Source organism: Rhagoletis pomonella, unplaced genomic scaffold (genome assembly GCF_013731165.1).
Source record: "Rhagoletis pomonella isolate Grant_MI unplaced genomic scaffold, Rhpom_1.0 Rhpom_scaffold_00006, whole genome shotgun sequence".
Lineage (NCBI taxonomy): Eukaryota > Metazoa > Arthropoda > Insecta > Diptera > Tephritidae > Rhagoletis > Rhagoletis pomonella.
The window spans coordinates 61,786,824-61,804,616 of record NW_023458560.1 but is presented as its reverse complement, the minus strand read 5'-3'; the positions used below and the strand labels follow the sequence as shown (position 1 = coordinate 61,804,616).

Sequence of the window (17,793 nt, the reverse complement as noted above, 5' to 3'; positions counted from 1 at the left end):
CAGTGTAATGTTTTAGAAAAAATTGACAATTTTTCCAGGGAATTGAGGTTCGAAAAAATTTGTAAGTATTATTCGGGAGTTTGAAATATAATTCACGAAAGAAAAAATATAAATAATTGAGATCACTTCGCAGTTTACAAACTTAGAATCCCACTGTGCAATATAATGGACGCTGAATAACGGTGAAACTGACAGTTTTATAAAATTTGTATTTTCGAAATCATCGACCCAAAATTAGCCCGTATAAAAATTTTCAGGTTTTTAGCTTCAACAGTTGATTTTTTGTACTGAAAGGGTTAATGTTCTACATGGTAAAAATTTTAATATTCCATTGCCATATTCCAGGCCCAATGATGGAAATATTTGGTTTAGTTAACCCGTGTTAGTACTAGTAAGACTATCTAACAAATTATATAATTAAGAGGATAAACATACAAAACTAAGTCGAAAGTGAATTCCAATACAAAATGCAAAGTTAAATATAAAAAACTATTGTTGAATTTTTCTTTGGACGTTTGGGATCTCATTATATTGTTTTATTTCTGCACTTCTTTTCCTTGTTTTTGCCATTTCTGCTGCCAGACCAAATGCACTTTCATTGTTGAAACTATTAACGAAAACTTTCTTATCTACTATATACTTATCAGCAAACAATCTACGCTATGTAAACAATTTTAAAATTCTGCATGCGAAGGTACATAACCTTCTGAAATCTTAACAATGCTGTGAATGAAAATTTCAAAATAAAAGTCAATGCTCCATGAACAAATTGAAAAGCAATAAAAACGAAACTGAATGCACATATGTATGTACATAAATAATTGTAATTGGTATGCAAACAAATTAACAACCAACACCCACAAGAATAATACATACATACATGTACATATGTATGTACATACACATGTCAATGTGTAAAAAGAACTATGTAGAAAAAATAACTGAGTTGTTAAACAACAAATAGACAATTGAACAAAATAAAAATAAAAACAAACAAACCAATCAACAAGCAAACATTATTGAGAATAACAAATACAAAAACAACATTTAATAATAGCGCACAGCAAGTGTGCGTTTATGTCCAGAAGTGAAGTGCAAAGTAAAGTGGTGTTAGGGCATAGTGCGGAAAAGTTGACAAAGCAGTGTGACAACAAGTGATAAGCAAAGAACGGAGAAAGCAAACTAACGCCTGAGAAACGCACACATACGCGTACATACACATTTCCATACATTCATTTGGCTACCCTGCGGCGTTGAATAGCAGAGGCAATCTCCAATATGCCGGTTCCTGTGAGTTGGCGTTGGCGTTGTTGGCGTTGTTGCCGTTGCAGATTAAATGCCGACAGCCTAATTGCGGTTATTGTTGAATTGTTGTTGCCGCTCCTGCTGCTGCTGACTTGTGTCGGTCATGGCACCTGCCAAGGTGAGTTTTGCTGTTATTTATTTATTTATTTTTTTTTATTTTATTTTTTTCATAGCTACATAACTCAGTAGGCTTACAAATGTGTGAAGACATAAATATTTGCTTACGTGTATACATTTTTATGATTCTCAATATTATCAATTTGTTAAGTTGTACAGACGCAGACAACACCTATAGATATGCACTATTTGTTCACCCGCAGTTGACATTATGAGTAAGCTGATTAGAGAGCACTCTATTTTGTTTAAAGGGCGTGATGAGATCGACAGCTTAACTTTTTGTAACTCATTTATGTAGATTTCTCAAACCTATTTTGTTGATAAGAAAAGCAACATTTCTTGTAATTCCCTGCGGTATGCCCTTTAATGTTAGCCGCATGCACCGCATTAACAGTTAAATAACTTGAAAATAAACCATAATGTAGTGGTAGTGAGTGGGAGTGATGACAGATAGGTTGTAATCCGGATTAATATATAGGATATTTCTGGAAAAGAGTTGTTATCTTTTTAAAATTTTAAAATAATGAATTATTACGTTAAATAAAATATTACAAGAGTGTGGATGTGAAACGAAAGCGGCTCAAAAACAATGGCCCGTAGTTATACTTAAAATAAAGTTGACTATAAATTTAAAAGCAGCTTTTTTGGCCGATATCCCATTGAAAGTTATGTCAAAAAGCTGATAAGCTGATGATAACTTTAGGTCAATTTAGTTCAAAAATATTTTTGAAGGGTCGCCACCTGCTTAAAAAGTTAAAATCAATTTAATTAACAAGTAAAATTAAATTTTATGACATAGGTATCAAACTAGAGAGGTTTAAGTAAGCTTTATTTCGAATCAAAATCAATTTAATTTACAAGTTAAATGAAATATTTTTATATGGATATAACAAGTGAGTGAATATTGTTGACGAGGGTTACCACCCATATAGAAATTTAAACTCAATTTAACTAGCAATACTAGAATCAAATATGCATTTTGCTAAACGCCAGAGAGAGTTTTGCAGAACTTTATTTTGTACTTATTTCGAGAAAGTTTGCCACCCGTTTAGAAGTTCAAAATAAATTTCAATTACAAATCAAATGGAATATTTTGATATGGGTATCAAGCGAGAGAGGTTTAGAATAGATTTATTTCAGGGTTGACCCCTGCAAAAAAAAAAAATCAATATCATTTTAATTAATAAGTTAAATGAAATATTTTTTGATATGGGTATCAAGCGAAAGAGGTTTAAGTGGGCTTTTTTACAGTAGCTTGGCAAATGTTTCGCTATTTATTTGACAAGTTAAATGAAATATTTTAATATGGGTGTCTATCTCACGAATAGCACCAATTTAAGAGAACATTTTTTGGTTTGAGCCATAAAAAGGTGACTAAATTTTACGACTCGCTTACGGAAGAAGCAACGTTTTCTCCTGAGGCACCCTTATACATATGTACATGTGCAGAAATAAATATGTATGTATGTATATACATACCCTGCAAAAAATTGTGAGACTAATCTCTAAAGAGAGTATACCGAGATTACTCTCAATCGGGTACAATTGGGCATTACCCTGCTGAAAAAAATTATCAATTGATAAAAAATAACCCACTTGTAGTTAGCTTTTTTGCGTGATTTCTATAAAATATATAACTTGTAGTTAGATACAAAAAGCTTACTTGAAACTAGTTGACAAGTAATGCAGGAGTAATGAAGGAGATTGTTTTCTTTAAAGGCGTTTTTTTTTAATAAAAGGAAGACCGAAATTTCATATTATCATTTTGAAGTTATGTCTGAATAATATGGGACCACCTACAGCAGAATATGGAAACAAATATGAAATGTAATAAAATAAGTAAAGTAAATTTAAAAAAAACATTTGGTTTTTCTTATTGATATTTTATGTCCAAAGTAGTTAGTTACAAGTTAGTTACATCAAATGCAGAGGTAACCCACTCTTGACTATTTCGCGGCCATCGCCATAGAAATATAGTTAGCTTTCGTCAAAGAAAATATACAGATAATAAGTGACTTTTAGCTCTTTCCTAATCAACTTAAAGTTAGCTTATAGTTAGATACATTTCCTGCAGGGTAATTAGTCGCAACTAGTCTCCTACGGGTATTATTTGGAGATCAATTAATCCCCGACTCATCTCTAACGCGTACTATTAACGATTTAATGATATGTACGCACTTACTCAATGAACTTGTATGTGCGGCGTTGGCACAGAGAGAGAGTATTCGCTTATCAAAAATTTTTATTTTTAAAATTGACTAGTCGCTTTTTATACCCGTTCGGGTATACAGGGCAACAATTAGTCTCTTCATAGGACATGCTCGAACAAAAGTGAACAGTTCATTCCACATAAGAGATCAAAAGTGGTTTTAGTCGCATGTTCCTTTGCGATCGCTCCCGGAGTCATCCCGGATTAGTCGCATTTTTTTCAGGGTATGTGCATACATATACTATTCATAGAAAAAATTTGATTGACATTTGGTCATCACGCTTTGATATCCGCTACGTCATAGGCGTGGACTCGACAACTGACGCCAACGTAGGCGAGTTTTTTCTGATGGATAGCAACATGGCTGCATGTATGCTAACAGTGGTGCTGAGGCGTATGTAAATATGCATAGTACGTCACATGCTTGTACAAATTTTCGTACCTTTTTTTTTGTATTTTTTCTTGAAAACATTTGGGAACATGCATATAGTCATATGTATGTAGTAAATACCTTTCCTCTTTTGATGCACACACCCTCTAGCGTATTTCATTTCACCTTTCTATTAGGGGTTGCCCATTTGATGTTTTCATGAAAGGTCAGTCATATGAGTTCAGCAAGAAAATAGCCAGCAAAACAAAATACAGTATATTTTGCTTAGCTGCCCATCCTTCTTTGCACGAAAAACTTGTGCACTTAACCGAAAAAAGCACTTAAGCGAATTTTCTTTACTACTTCAATGAGGAAGGTATCCGAATCCCAATGAAACCAATTAATGGAGGAGCACTTACCACGTAGAAATTACCGCAAGCGAAATTTTTACCGAATGGTATCTAATTATCTATATAACTACATTAATTGATAGCCATTTTCGTTGTTCTGCGAGATGAGCAAAATAAATAAAAGCTTGTAAAATTAGGTAATTGTAGGACCAGTGCAGGTAAACCTAATACTTTCTTTGATAGTTAATAATAGTTGCACAATTTTTAAGGCTGGTATCGCCAATGCGCAGGTATGTTGAATGCATCTATCGGAGGAGTTTCCTTATAAATGTTAAAAATAATGCCGCTAGTGCGCATTTTAGGGTAGGTATCTTAAATGTGCACTTAAGCATAAAGGCAGCAAAGCAAAATATACTGGCTGCGTTTCTTTATACATTCCGGATAATCCCATTTCACAGCCGGAATAAACAGAATGCGTTTGAAATATACGTTAACATATCATCAGGAACGTTCTAAAGAATAAGTAAACAAAAAAGTTTATTCCATACGTTCAGAATGAATAAAGAAATTCAGCCACTGTATAAACATCAGTTATTTGAAAAAAATGAAAACTATGAGACACATGGCTGATTTGTACTCTCCATTTGCTGTGATAAATTAAATTTCATTTTGATATAAATATTGCACATAATGTAAAGCCATTGTAGTTGCATACCTTCCCGATAGGACAATTTCGAATTGTTTTTCGTCGGTCCACAGCCAAATCATTATAAAGGTACTCGAGCATATTTCAGGAAACGGTGCAATAATTGTCTAGGCACTCAAGGCTCTTTCATCTCTCGAAGTAACTACATTGCAAGTCTTCGAGTGCGTAAGTGCGCAGTTAATAGGACATCGCATGAATGGGCATGACTGTTATGAATTATAATAAATTAAAGTGGTCCGAAACATGGTAGAGGGATCTGCTTAATATAGTGGTTGGACTCAGTTGATCCTTTTTGAGATTCGTAATCGATTCGCGGGCAACCTCAGAACGCAGTAAGTACTTTGGAGTGGTCCCCATGCCTTAGACAGGCTAGGCTCATTGGTTAACCTTTTTCTAAGAAAGATATTAATCTTTGTAATAGAGCTTTGTCTTGAAAAGGAGGAAACGTCGGATCACATGATGTGTGATTGTCGGGTATTGGCCAGACTAAAACTGCAATACTTTAGTTCTCCACAGTCGATGCCCTTAAAGTCAGCAATTCGCCTACCGAGTGACTGTTATCTTTTACCAAAGAGGGTGATAATAACTCGGGCTGCGATAGTTAGGGATACAAAAGAATGTCTAGGTCGTAGGGTCCCTTGTTTGTGGGCCACCCATTAAATTTACATTACATTAGTGGCTTGCTCAACCAGGCCCAGAGGCACTACTGCGATTTGGGCAGGGAAATTTACAACGATCTATCGCCTTAGCTTTATAAGAACATTTTACGAATTCTATACAATATATTTATTTCAAATGAGATAAAATATAAAACGAAAAGTGGTCGCAGTAAAAGAAAGACGACGTTCTATGGAAAGAATGGGTGGTTGGATTCAGAAAAAACTGAAAAATATGCGCACGCAATTGGCTCTTGGAGAATATACATTTTTTATAGAACACAGTTTTAAGACAAAAAAGTACACACCGAGCATTCGAACAATACTCTCAAGTTCTACTGGTAGGCAAGTCGATTTAATCGATTTTTCCTACTGGCCATATCACGTATTCGCCTCTCACGAGCAAATGAAATATAATATTTTGCGAGTTCACAAAAATGCTAACCAAAAGTCTTGTTAACCTTCCGACCCGACATAATGGCAAAAAAAAAACACAAATTGATTGATTTTTGAATTGCAAAGCAAATTGGAAATCAATTTAATTTTGCTGCATTATGAAAGTTGTTGGCTGCCTGCCTTCATGTTTTTTTTTCACTACAATTAAAATACTTTGCAATTTGGGTAGAAGCAAAAAACAAAAAAAATGCAATGATGGATATGCTAAGTATCAGCCGCACACGCGCTCACTATCAACAACAAAAGTATAAGTAGCTTAAGTAAAAAAAAAAAAATATACCCAATATAAACAGCTGCGAACTCAATACATTCGTCATTATTTGGAGATTGTGTAGGCGTTTTCCTGAAAGGTGATTACCGCAACGATTAATTGTGTGTGCTTGTATGTATGTGATGAATGTGGGTGTATACTATATAGTTCTTTAGCTTGTACCGGTGTGTGCGCGTGTGTTGATGCCTAATGTATTTACCTTGCGAGCAATCAACTGCATTTGCGCTTTCCCAACTAATCCTTCGTGTCAATAACGTCACTTACTCCGCACTTTTCTAGCTACCAACATACACATACACAGTACATATTTTAATAGAAGTTCCATGCCGCGTACGGCTGCTGATAAGATAAAACAATACATAATGTAATTACGCACATATGTATATACTTACATGTATGTATATATGTACATTATGTATATATGTATGTATAAGCGGTTGTTTAGACTTTGTACCCCAAATTACGTACGAATTTCGCACTGCGGACAGTCAGCAGACTCATCAATAATTAAATTAAATAATAAATAATAATATTCGTATACTCGTACTTTTCTACATACATATATACGCTGGTAGTGTTATTGTAGAATATTGATAAGTTTGATTTAAATAAATACTATTTAAACCTTACTGAAATTAAATAAAAAGTAGTTGTGGAAATGGATGGCGCCTTTTTTAACTTAATAAAAACTTTTACATGGTGAAATTATATTAGGTGTAGTGATAAGAGCGAGAAAAAAGATTTTACACTATTTACCTTAATTGAAAATTGGCCTTTAAAAATTTTTATAAGAGGCTGAATGCCAAGAAAATAATTTAATTTATAATTTCACCAACAAAAAAGCTTAACAAGTAATTTTTAAGCAAAAAACAAAACCGACTTCAAATCTCATATAAAAATTTAGGAGTACCGTTAATTTTTTCATGATCCAATGATCGGATCTAAACCAGATTAGTATGTGACCGCCTCTGACCACCACTAACTTTCCGATGCAAAAAGATTTTTCGAAATCGGTTGACGTGGTCCAAAGTTATGCGGTAACATACATAAAAAAAAAAAAAAAATATTCCGACGAATTGACAACCTGCTCCTTTTTTGGGGTCGGTTAAAAAGAATAATTAACGTATGTATGTAAATTTCGAGACTTCTTCTTCTTGGTCGACGTTTTAACCGTTTAAGCATTTTCCGCCGAGCCCAATAAAGCAGATTTTGGCCAAATTCACGCATTAGGCCGTACTCAAATAAATTTAAGTGAAAGCTCTGAAATTTTAAGCAAGGCCATTGCTTAGTTTTTTTTTTTTTTTGTCATACGGCCCATTGCCAGGGCATCTAAAACATTCAAATATCTACATATGTACATATATTTTTATTTTTATCTGCATATTTATCTTTATTCTTTTCTATATCTTTATTCTTTTTTCTTATCTATATGAGCAAATCTTACGAGTTCTATTTTTTAGTGTCACTCCCTTCTCTCGGCAGAAAAAAGAACGCTTTTTTTATCATATCTTCTTTAAGTTTTCATTTAAATACGATTTCGCGATGGAATCTTGTTCTTTATACAAAACTGAAGATAATGTATTTTCTAAGATAGGTGAACCACCATTTTCGATCAGAAATACGTTTTTGTTGAAAAATGTAACAACTCGTGGGATTTGCTCATATAGCCACTGGTGTAAGATTTTTCTAAACTAGTATGTCAACCCTCATTTGGAATTGGAGTTTTGAGGAGCCTCAGCTAAGACTAAAAAATGGTTTCCACGACAGTTAGATCTACGCGCCAGGAACCACTTATATTTTTTTCTGGTATTGGTATCCTGTTATTAAAAGCAACAACAAAGTGTTAGAGGTAACATAAAAACGTCTAAGATTCTTCTTCCTCTCTCTCTCTCTCTCTCTGAAGCTTCTAGTATAAAAAGGAGTCCCAAGATTTCTGTTGCTTGAACAAAACTACGAAAAAGAGTTCATCCAAGGGGCTACAAAGCCGCATGAAGTAAATTATTTAATTTTGGAATATTCAATGTACATATCGTCACTAGACATGAATAAAGGCGCGCCAGTGTTTTGACAACGAAACAAAAAAAAAACGCCTAAGAAGAACTTCGGCGAATAAAGGCACGTAACCTTTCGCGCAATTCTATCATCTCCTTAACCACATTTTAATTCCAATTACCTAACGCTCAACTAATTTGACGCTGAAGCCGTTTACTCAATTGTAAACAATTATTACATAATAGAGTGATAAACATAAAATTCCCACAAGACTTTCTCGCAACACAATAATGCAACATACAATGCATTCATGCCGCCTTTTAACCGCAAGCATTCCCCGCCGAACTTGAGTCAACAACTTCGTTTAAACACCGTTAGACAGGAAAGTTAATGCATCCGTTTGCCGAGTAAGGGCAGCACACAGGCAGGCAAGCGTAATGCACAGTAAAAGGATGGTCAAAGGACACACACTCTTCGTTTGTATGCAATGTCGCCGACGCGTCATCAATATGTGTTGCAGACAAGGAAGCAACGTTGGCGCTGATTGTTGTCGTCATTCGACACACAGCCTAATTGATGCAAATACAGTAGAAACATAAAAGAGTGTGTGGTGGTGTGTTTCGACTGCTTTTTCATTATGTTGTTTTATGTATTCCGATTTTATATACTAGCAAAAGCAAACAAACAAAGGCGGTCGGTCAGTGTTGTTGCTCTGTTGATAATGTTGGCTGAATGTTGCTCTGTGGCGCATGCAACGAATGTCAAGCAAAATAATAATAATTTAATAAAGTAGGCACAGACATATACACTATTGTGTGTTAGGCCTGGGTAACGGCACAAATTTTTTGGCGCTGACACTCTAACTCCAGTGCCACTGTTGGAATCAGCACAGTGTGTTGGCGCAATGGCGCCTCTTCAGGGTAAAGCTCATTTCCTTTATTGCTGCACGCTGCACAAGGCGAATTGATACAAGGTGGTATCGGTTGGGCAAAAACAACTCAAGTATACCCAAGTTCAAAACCCAAAAATATAACAAACACATAATTTTCACGTTCAGAAGAAAAAATCGCCTTGTGCTGCACATTTTACAAGTGACACTTCGCTTTTGTGTGTTCTTTGCGCTGCCCGGTATTGTCAGTGTTCCGGTGTTGCTGGCGCCATTGCGTCACTGAGTTGTGACAATCGGTATCGGCGCCAGTAACTCAGCTCTCGGTATCAGCACAATGGCGCGGCGCGGCACTGTGTTACCCACGGCTATTGTGTGTATGATTAAGATGCATACATGCATATGAGGCCTTGAGAGCTAGATTAGCCTAAGTGGCATGTAAAAAAAATTTAAGCACAGCTTTAAATGCGTAACTGGAATCGAAACGCTAATAAGTTTTTTAGTTTCCTTTTACTATAATAGTACCAGCTTACATGTAGGTGCAGTGACCTTTTCAGTAAAGGACCGTGTTTCTTATTTGTAGATCCTTCTTTTTCATATTAGAAAGAAAAAATACATAACGGTTAAATTAGTTTTAGGGAACTTGCAAGAGCACAGTAATGTTTTTAAACTGATTGAAAATACATATATATGTATGTACATTAGGTTGGTCTTCAACCCCTACGTCGATGCTACTATTGTCGAAGATATAACGTGCAAATTATGGTCCCAATTGGAGACGGTTAAGACGTGACGCACAGGGGGCAAAGTTCAGATTCCTCTATAGAGACTCAAAAAATTAAAATTAATTTTTTTTTTCATCTAATACTCAAAATCGATACTAACATAGTCGAAAATATCACATATAAATTATGGTCTCGATTGGAGTCAGTTAAGACGTGTCGCATAGGGGGTCAAAGTTCATATTACCCTATGAAAACGTCTTAACCGACTGCAATCGGGACCAAAATTTATATGTGATATCTTCGACTTTAGAAGTATCGATTTTGGGTATTAAATGAAAAAACTATTTTTAATTTTTTGAGTCTCTATAGAGGAATCTGAACTTTGCCCCCTGTGCGACACGCCTTAACCGTCTCCAATCGGGACGAAAATTTATATGTGTTAACTTTGACCGCGGTATTATCGATTGAGGGGATGAAACTGAAAAAAATCGTTCATTTGATTTTTTAAGGACCACCCTAATGTACATATGTGCATACGCTCAGCTCACTCCATTATGTCTTCCACCCTTGTTTTTTTAAATATTCACAATGTTTTGCAGCTATAATTTTTTTGTTATTTTTGTACAAAAATATGGTTCATGCTATAAACAAAACCATATAAATCAAAGTTTCAAACTGTACACAAAATTAAAGAAAACTTAACGAATTTTCATCTAAGCGTTAAAATTTTTACGGAGAGTTTTTCAAAAATTTCTGGTATGCAGTTTTATAGCCCATTAAAAAATCGCGTTAATTTTTAATAATTTTTTTGCTGACTGCCCTAGGCATTTTTCTCCATACAAGATATGATCGAATTTTTTTTTATATGGAAGACAATACGTAGAGCTGTCAGCAAAAAAATTATTAAAAATCAAGAAATTGAATGTGCTATAAAACCATGATTCAATAAAAATTGTAAAAATGCAATTTTAGTTTCTCAAATCATAGTACTCTTTTACTTAATCTAATTTTTTTTCATTTGGTGAGACACTGGTCTTATTACAATAGATTCGTTCGTTTTGGAAAGATGAAAATTTTAAATTTTTTAATTTTAACATTATCAACTTCAACATTATTACTTCAACTTAAATCATTAAAATTAAACAAATCGTAAACTTTCAAAAATTAAAAAAAAATGCTGCCGTTTTTTTTAATTTGCATTGCCTCAAATATGAACATTCTATTTAAAAACTTACCAAAGTTATTAAAAAAAAACAATTATGATTTTTTCGAGTGACAATGAAATAATGAGTAATTTCGATATTTTTTCGCCTAAATAAACGTTTTAAGGGTAAAATTGTTCAAATACTTGATATATTTTTTTATCGTATTTGTTTCTGAAACTCCATTGATTAAAATAAATAAAAGAAGAATGCTTTAGCTTTTTTTTGCCAGTATTAGATAGCTCTCTTTTTCGACTGTTTTAGCTCCAAACGAAATTTTTTTTCTGGCAACACTGAACGGTTTCGGTTTCGGTCAAAATAATAGTTGCGTTCCTCAAATTTTCTGCATAAAACCTGTAAAACTGTCACAAAGCAAAAGAAGCCAGAGAACCGAGTACGGGAACGCTTTCTGTTAAATTCCTGTTAAAATCCTTGCAACTTCTTGCGAGTTAGAGATTAGGTTTGGTTATGGATTCGGTTCCGGTTGTGAAAAGCGAAAACGGTTACGGTTTCATTTCTTGATAAATACCCTTGTGCCCAAGTGCGCTCGGGTACAAGGGTATAAAAATATGTGGGCATGAGAGTTTCGAAAACAATACACAACCAACAAAAAGAGGCATTGCTGTCAAGTAATCGATGATCTTTGAACAAGGAGATCAAAGACTTATGCAAAGAGGAAACAAATTAGTAATAAACAACGCTAGGGACTACATACAAATGTACACAAAATGTATACGTTTCATATATATCTTATTGGCTATAAACCATTGCAAGGATAATAAATTTTCGAAGTAGAAGTACATACATAAGTACATGAAAATGCAAACATATATATATATGTATATGCAAACAATCGTATGTGCGGTTTGAGCTACATACATACATACATAGACTGAAAACTTCCAACTACAAATGAATATGCAATTTCGAACAGGTCACATCTCGCATAATTTGACAAATACATTTTTCGTATATGTAAATGTAACCTAAATGCTTCTTTGTATTATTATTATTAAGCTCAAAGAGGGCACATCTTTACATTAACTCTGCTGTCGACGTTATGGCGTGTACCGAAATAATTTCGAAAACGTCACCACTTTAAGAGAAATAATTGATTTTTTCGTTTATTCAAATCTAATTGATATTCATGTTTCGAGGACGTGATTACCGAAGATCCATATCTTTTTGCATGAAACTTGGGTGAAGGTTTGGTAAACACCCTTTTCAGATATGATTTCAAATGTATAAAGTTTTCGAATTTTTCCAGGAAGCCAGCTATAATACTTCGTTGTTCACACCTATGTACATATGTATGTATGTAAGAAAGTATGCAATTACATATTTATTTTGAATTAAATAAACTTTATATGGTTATGTAAATCAACTTTTTCTATTTAAATGACCTAGAAAGATAAAGCGCGTAATAAATACTTAACTTAAATAGATACATATATAGGTAAATATATAAAAAAACTAATTAATTTTTTTGTTCATAAATCAATCATGTTTATTTATATGAATGTAAACAGAAACAATCTGTATATATTTGGAATAACTACACAAGTATGTATAAGGGTGGATGTGCGCTTTTCCATAACTGCAGACATACATACCTACATATGTATATACAGACATATGATCATAAATATCCTATAAGAGGGCATATGCAAAATGTGTATATGTATGTAAGTCCATTAGGGTGTGCCGTCAAAAAATTTTTTTTAAACTACACTATCGCAAGAGGTATCGAAATTTGCGTAATTTTACACATGTTAAGAAAAAGGTAAAAAAGTCAGAATTGTGTGTCATTTTGTGGGCTCTACCACACCATGAAGTTTTCCACGTATTTTATATGAGAAAAAACACTTCTTCGTAGAAATAGAGATAAAATCCTTAAAATTCAATATTTTTCAATTTGCAAACTCTTTTACTTTTTAGGAGACTTCAAAGAATAATATCCAGTTATTTATTTAAACTTTTTTTTAATATTAATGATTTTTTTATGGTTCCTCCATTTAATTATTTTGGGGATTTTGGGGACCTATAAAAAATAGTTAGTATTAAAAAATTTTTTTAATATTAATGATTTTTTTATGGTTCCCCCATTTAATTATTTTGGGGATTTTGGGGACCTATAAAAAATAGTTAGTATTAAAAAATCGTTAAGTAAACAATTAGGTATTATTCTTTGAAGTCTCCTAAAGAGAAAAAGAGTTTGCAAATTGAAAAATATTGACTTTTAAGGACATTATCTCTATTTCTACGAATAAGTGTTTTTTCTCATATAAAATACGTGGAAAACTTCATGGTGTAGTAGAGCCCTCAAAATGACACACAATTCTGACTTTTTTACATTTTTCTTAACATGTGTAAAATTACGCAAATTTCGATACCTCTTGCGATAGTGTAGCTCAAAACAATTTTTTGACGGGACACCCTAATGGACATACATACATATACATATTTTGCATATGCGCTCTTATATGATATTTATGATCATATGTCTGTATATATATGTAGGTATGTATGTATGCAGTTATGGAAAAGCGCACATCCACCCTTATACATACATAAAAAAAATTTTTTGACGGGACACCCTAATGTCCATTAATGTTCATAAATTTGATAATATATATGTATGTATATATTAACGTGCTTACGTAGTAAGAAATTTTATATTTAATAGGAATTTGGCTATCTTTGCTATTATTTGTATGAATTTACATATGTACATGCATACATATATACATATGTATGTACAAGTATAACTGCTGCTAACGCTATTTTTTTTTATTGCACCAACGCAATTCCACTTTGCAAGAAAACATTAAAATTCTCTAAAGCCAAAATAGCCTTTGATCTCTTTGCCGGCTGTATTTATGATAAAAATAAGTTTGTTGTTTATTTTGAAATTGATATAGAAAGTACGCTATATTGAAGCGTGGCACTGATTAAAAATATTTACAAAAAATTGTTTAAATATTTGGAAAATTGTTTACGGAAATAAAATGCGCGAAAGTATTATTTCAAATTATAATTGCAAAGGAAAAGATGAAAAATTCGCAAACTTTAGTTTAGAAAAAAATGTGATAATGTGCCAAGAAACATATTTATGTACATACAATATATGTATGTACGCAAGATAAATAAAAACTCGAGAAAGATTTTAGGTTTAGAATGTACTATGTAGTTTATTGTTGGATGGTTACTCGAACACTGACCTTGACAATGATCATTATAACTCAGTTAGCCACATAATATTCAAACTTAAGATTGAGTAAACTTAGCGGTAAAAGTAAATGTGAGTAAAAGAACGAAAGCGGAAAGTATTAGTATGTACTAATACATAAGCCGCATTTACATATACGTGTATTTATGCATAAACGTATGCAAATTGAAAATTCTTCCAAAAATATTAGGTCCATTCAATATAAAAAACCTGTTACGAATTGTTACTAGTACTTGCACGTTTGTACGGGAAATGCATTCAATAAGCCAAAAAATTTGCAAGAGAGAGCTGCAAATTCTTGCATGTAAAAATTTTACTAGCAGGAATTTGCAGGAGTCAAAAGTAAGGTTATGTTTCAAATTCAGATGTAAGCAAATTGTTTAAGTGGATGATTTGATGAAACATAATTAGTGAAATGAAAATATGGATGAACAATTTAAATGTAGTGGATATTTTTTTTTTTTTTATGGCGATGGGAATTATTCCCTTAAAAAGAAAATTTATTGTTAAATCGAAATTTTTTATGAAAATATCCCTTTATAGAGCTTTATAAATCTATTTTATTTTTTATGAATAAGGCCATAATGCTTTAAACCAACCAAATGTATGGATGTAATTTTTAATCTAATTTACTAGCCTTGTGCATAGCTCTGCGGCTGTAGAGCGTATATTTTCAGATTTAAAATTGATACAATATGAAAAGAAAAATATATAGACTTTCATTATAAACTATTGAGAATATAGTGGGGCGTATTCATAGTCAAAATGAAGTCTGTGACCTGAAAGTAGTTTTAGCTTTTTGACATAATTTACAACGAGTTTAACGTGGAGTGTATCACATAATTTGATAATTACCGTAAATGACCGACAGCTAATAGTTTTAACTACATATCGTCGGTGATACTGAAAAACGTTCTATTTCACCTATTACCTCTGGTGTTATCTGTATCTGATCGCTTCTGGCAATCGATCGATCATCTTCATCAGGCAAAGGTAGATAGTTTTGTCATTCGTTTATTAGAGTGTAACGATTTGCAGATGCATTCCGGTGCAAGTAAGAGACCATCTAAGTGTCAAAGGTACTAACAGGCATGGACCGTTTTGCAGTATCACCGACGATATATGTAAGTACATATTTGTATTCAAGCTTCTGTGAAATTTATACATAATATTTTTGTTCATCTTTATACAAGATTAAAAACGATAATCTCTATTTTGATAGATTGTGATTATATGTAAGATATTTTCCTTCATGTACATCAACATGTACACTGCCGGAACAAAGTATTGGCACAGCAAATTTTTCACAATATATGCGACAATTTTCATTCTAATATTTTTCCGCTAATTTCGTATAAAAATATGGTTCATTCTACAACAAAAAACATAAAAATATAATTCATAAACGTTGTGTAAAACTCGCGAAAATTCAGCAAATTTTCATGAAAATTTTCTACTTTTTAATCAGATTTTTTAGTTTTTTTGAGTATGCAAAGTTCTCACTGGAAAATTTATTAAATGTACCTAGGTGTAGGTATGTTTATTAAAATATTTGTATTCATCGTAAACATAGCCTACACATATGCAAACAAAAATGTATTTACATATAAATACATAAATTGAATGTTGTCTCTATTAAATGGTAAATTGATACTATTCGGTAAACTGGCATTAGCCACTAATGTCCTTTTACAGAGGAGATTCCAATCGTAGTTGTTACATTGTACATATGTACATATGTCGCTTTTAATTAGGCCACAAGGTAGTTTACGCTCCAGTATGCTTAAGTTAAATGACCTAATGACAGGTTGACTAGCTAATTGATATTAAAAGCTATAAGCAAACACAACTACCGCGTAAGAAATTGAACTGGACGAAAATTGTTTCAGATACTCAAATACTTTATTGTATAAGACTTAATGATCAAAAAACTCTCGTTTGGAGAATCTCATTTGTAGTCGCGTTATGTATAGCTTCTTACCATAAAGGGACCTCGGTGATTGACTATACCAGAGGCATACAAAATTTATTAAAAGTCCAGACCTTGAATAATTTTGGTGATGGAGCAAATATGTTGCCGGCACCAAAAACCTTTAGAAAAACATGGTCTTAGAGACGCGCCTCAATTAGTAAGTTTTTGTTTTTTCTTTCACTTTCTTAATCCTTCTGCAGTGTTTGGAATTTACCCCTTGCTATAATGTTTTGGGTCATTTTGACCCAATGATAGAAATCAGTCAATTTAAAAAGAAAAAAAAAACATATTTCAATATCAATTCAGTTTGTATTTTATTTATCTAATGCAGACACTTTATCGGCAAGTGCAGCATGCTTACCGGTTCAAAGTTGACCTTAAATACTAAATAATAATTTGGGTCAAAATGACCCAGAAACACTTTTGTTTTTTGCAAAACCATAGCCGATTATGCTTTTAACGAATAGATAACTCCGTAGCTTATTTACAATTATCTAACTCTGTAATTAAAGAATTTTTTCATAAAAATTGGGTAATTTTGACCCAATCATTGCAAAAGGGTTAAACATGCATGGGGTCTATGATGCTTCAAACAAGATGACCCAGTTTGAATCGCTGTCCAATGAAAATTAAGTTTTAGAAACCCTAAATTTTTTCATAGACTTTCCAGGGGGATTGCCGCAAGAAAGTTATAAACTCTACTTTAGCTGCCTATTTGTTATTCTTTTTTATTTCGCCACTTATCTACTAACAGACAAGACTGGTTCGTTTTTAAATGTGCCAAATTTATGATTATCCGTTATAGGGGTATAGTCGAGTCCTACAATAGAATGAAAACAATGTTTCATTATCCAATCATGCGAAGAATCGAATTCCTCGGCTCAAAAATAACAAAGCTACCAGAGGCTTTGGTTTTCCAGGTGAGCTATCCAGTGTCTTGTGGCGAAGGTTTTTGCCATAGAAGAGGCTCCTAGTCTAATAAAAAATAGTAAATCTCTGTCAAGAAACGTCACTATATTCATCGACAGCCTAACGGCATTGAAAGTGTTAATATTCCAGGTGGAAAATTGTTCAGAAATGTTTCGGAACGCCTGCTAGCTTCTTGGACATAGCAAAATTGAGGGCAATAAAATAGCTGAAGATATGGTTAGTCGGGGTCGGGAATGTAGATCGGCAAACCGCTGTAACAAAGAACCTATGGAGCAATCGAGAGGACTGTGAGATCTTAAGGTCTTTATGGCCGAGGCTTAACAAGAAACGAACCGAGCAACTTTTGACGTTATGTATACCAATCTGTCGTTAAAAAGCGCGTAGAACAGTTCTCTCACAGCCGCCCAAAGCGTTTTC

At 33.2% G+C, this 17,793-nt stretch overlaps 1 protein-coding gene across 1 annotated transcript in view; it reads left to right on the top strand.

Moving 5' to 3' along the window:
* The first annotated feature begins 946 nt into the window (after positions 1-946).
* LOC118742016 (proto-oncogene tyrosine-protein kinase receptor Ret-like) overlaps positions 947-17,793 on the top strand; it is a 45,723-nt gene continuing 28,876 nt past the window's right edge. Inside the window, 1 exon segment of the mRNA XM_036473985.1 lies at positions 947-1,423. Coding sequence (XP_036329878.1) covers positions 1,279-1,423 — 145 coding nt within the window. The 5' untranslated portion in view covers positions 947-1,278.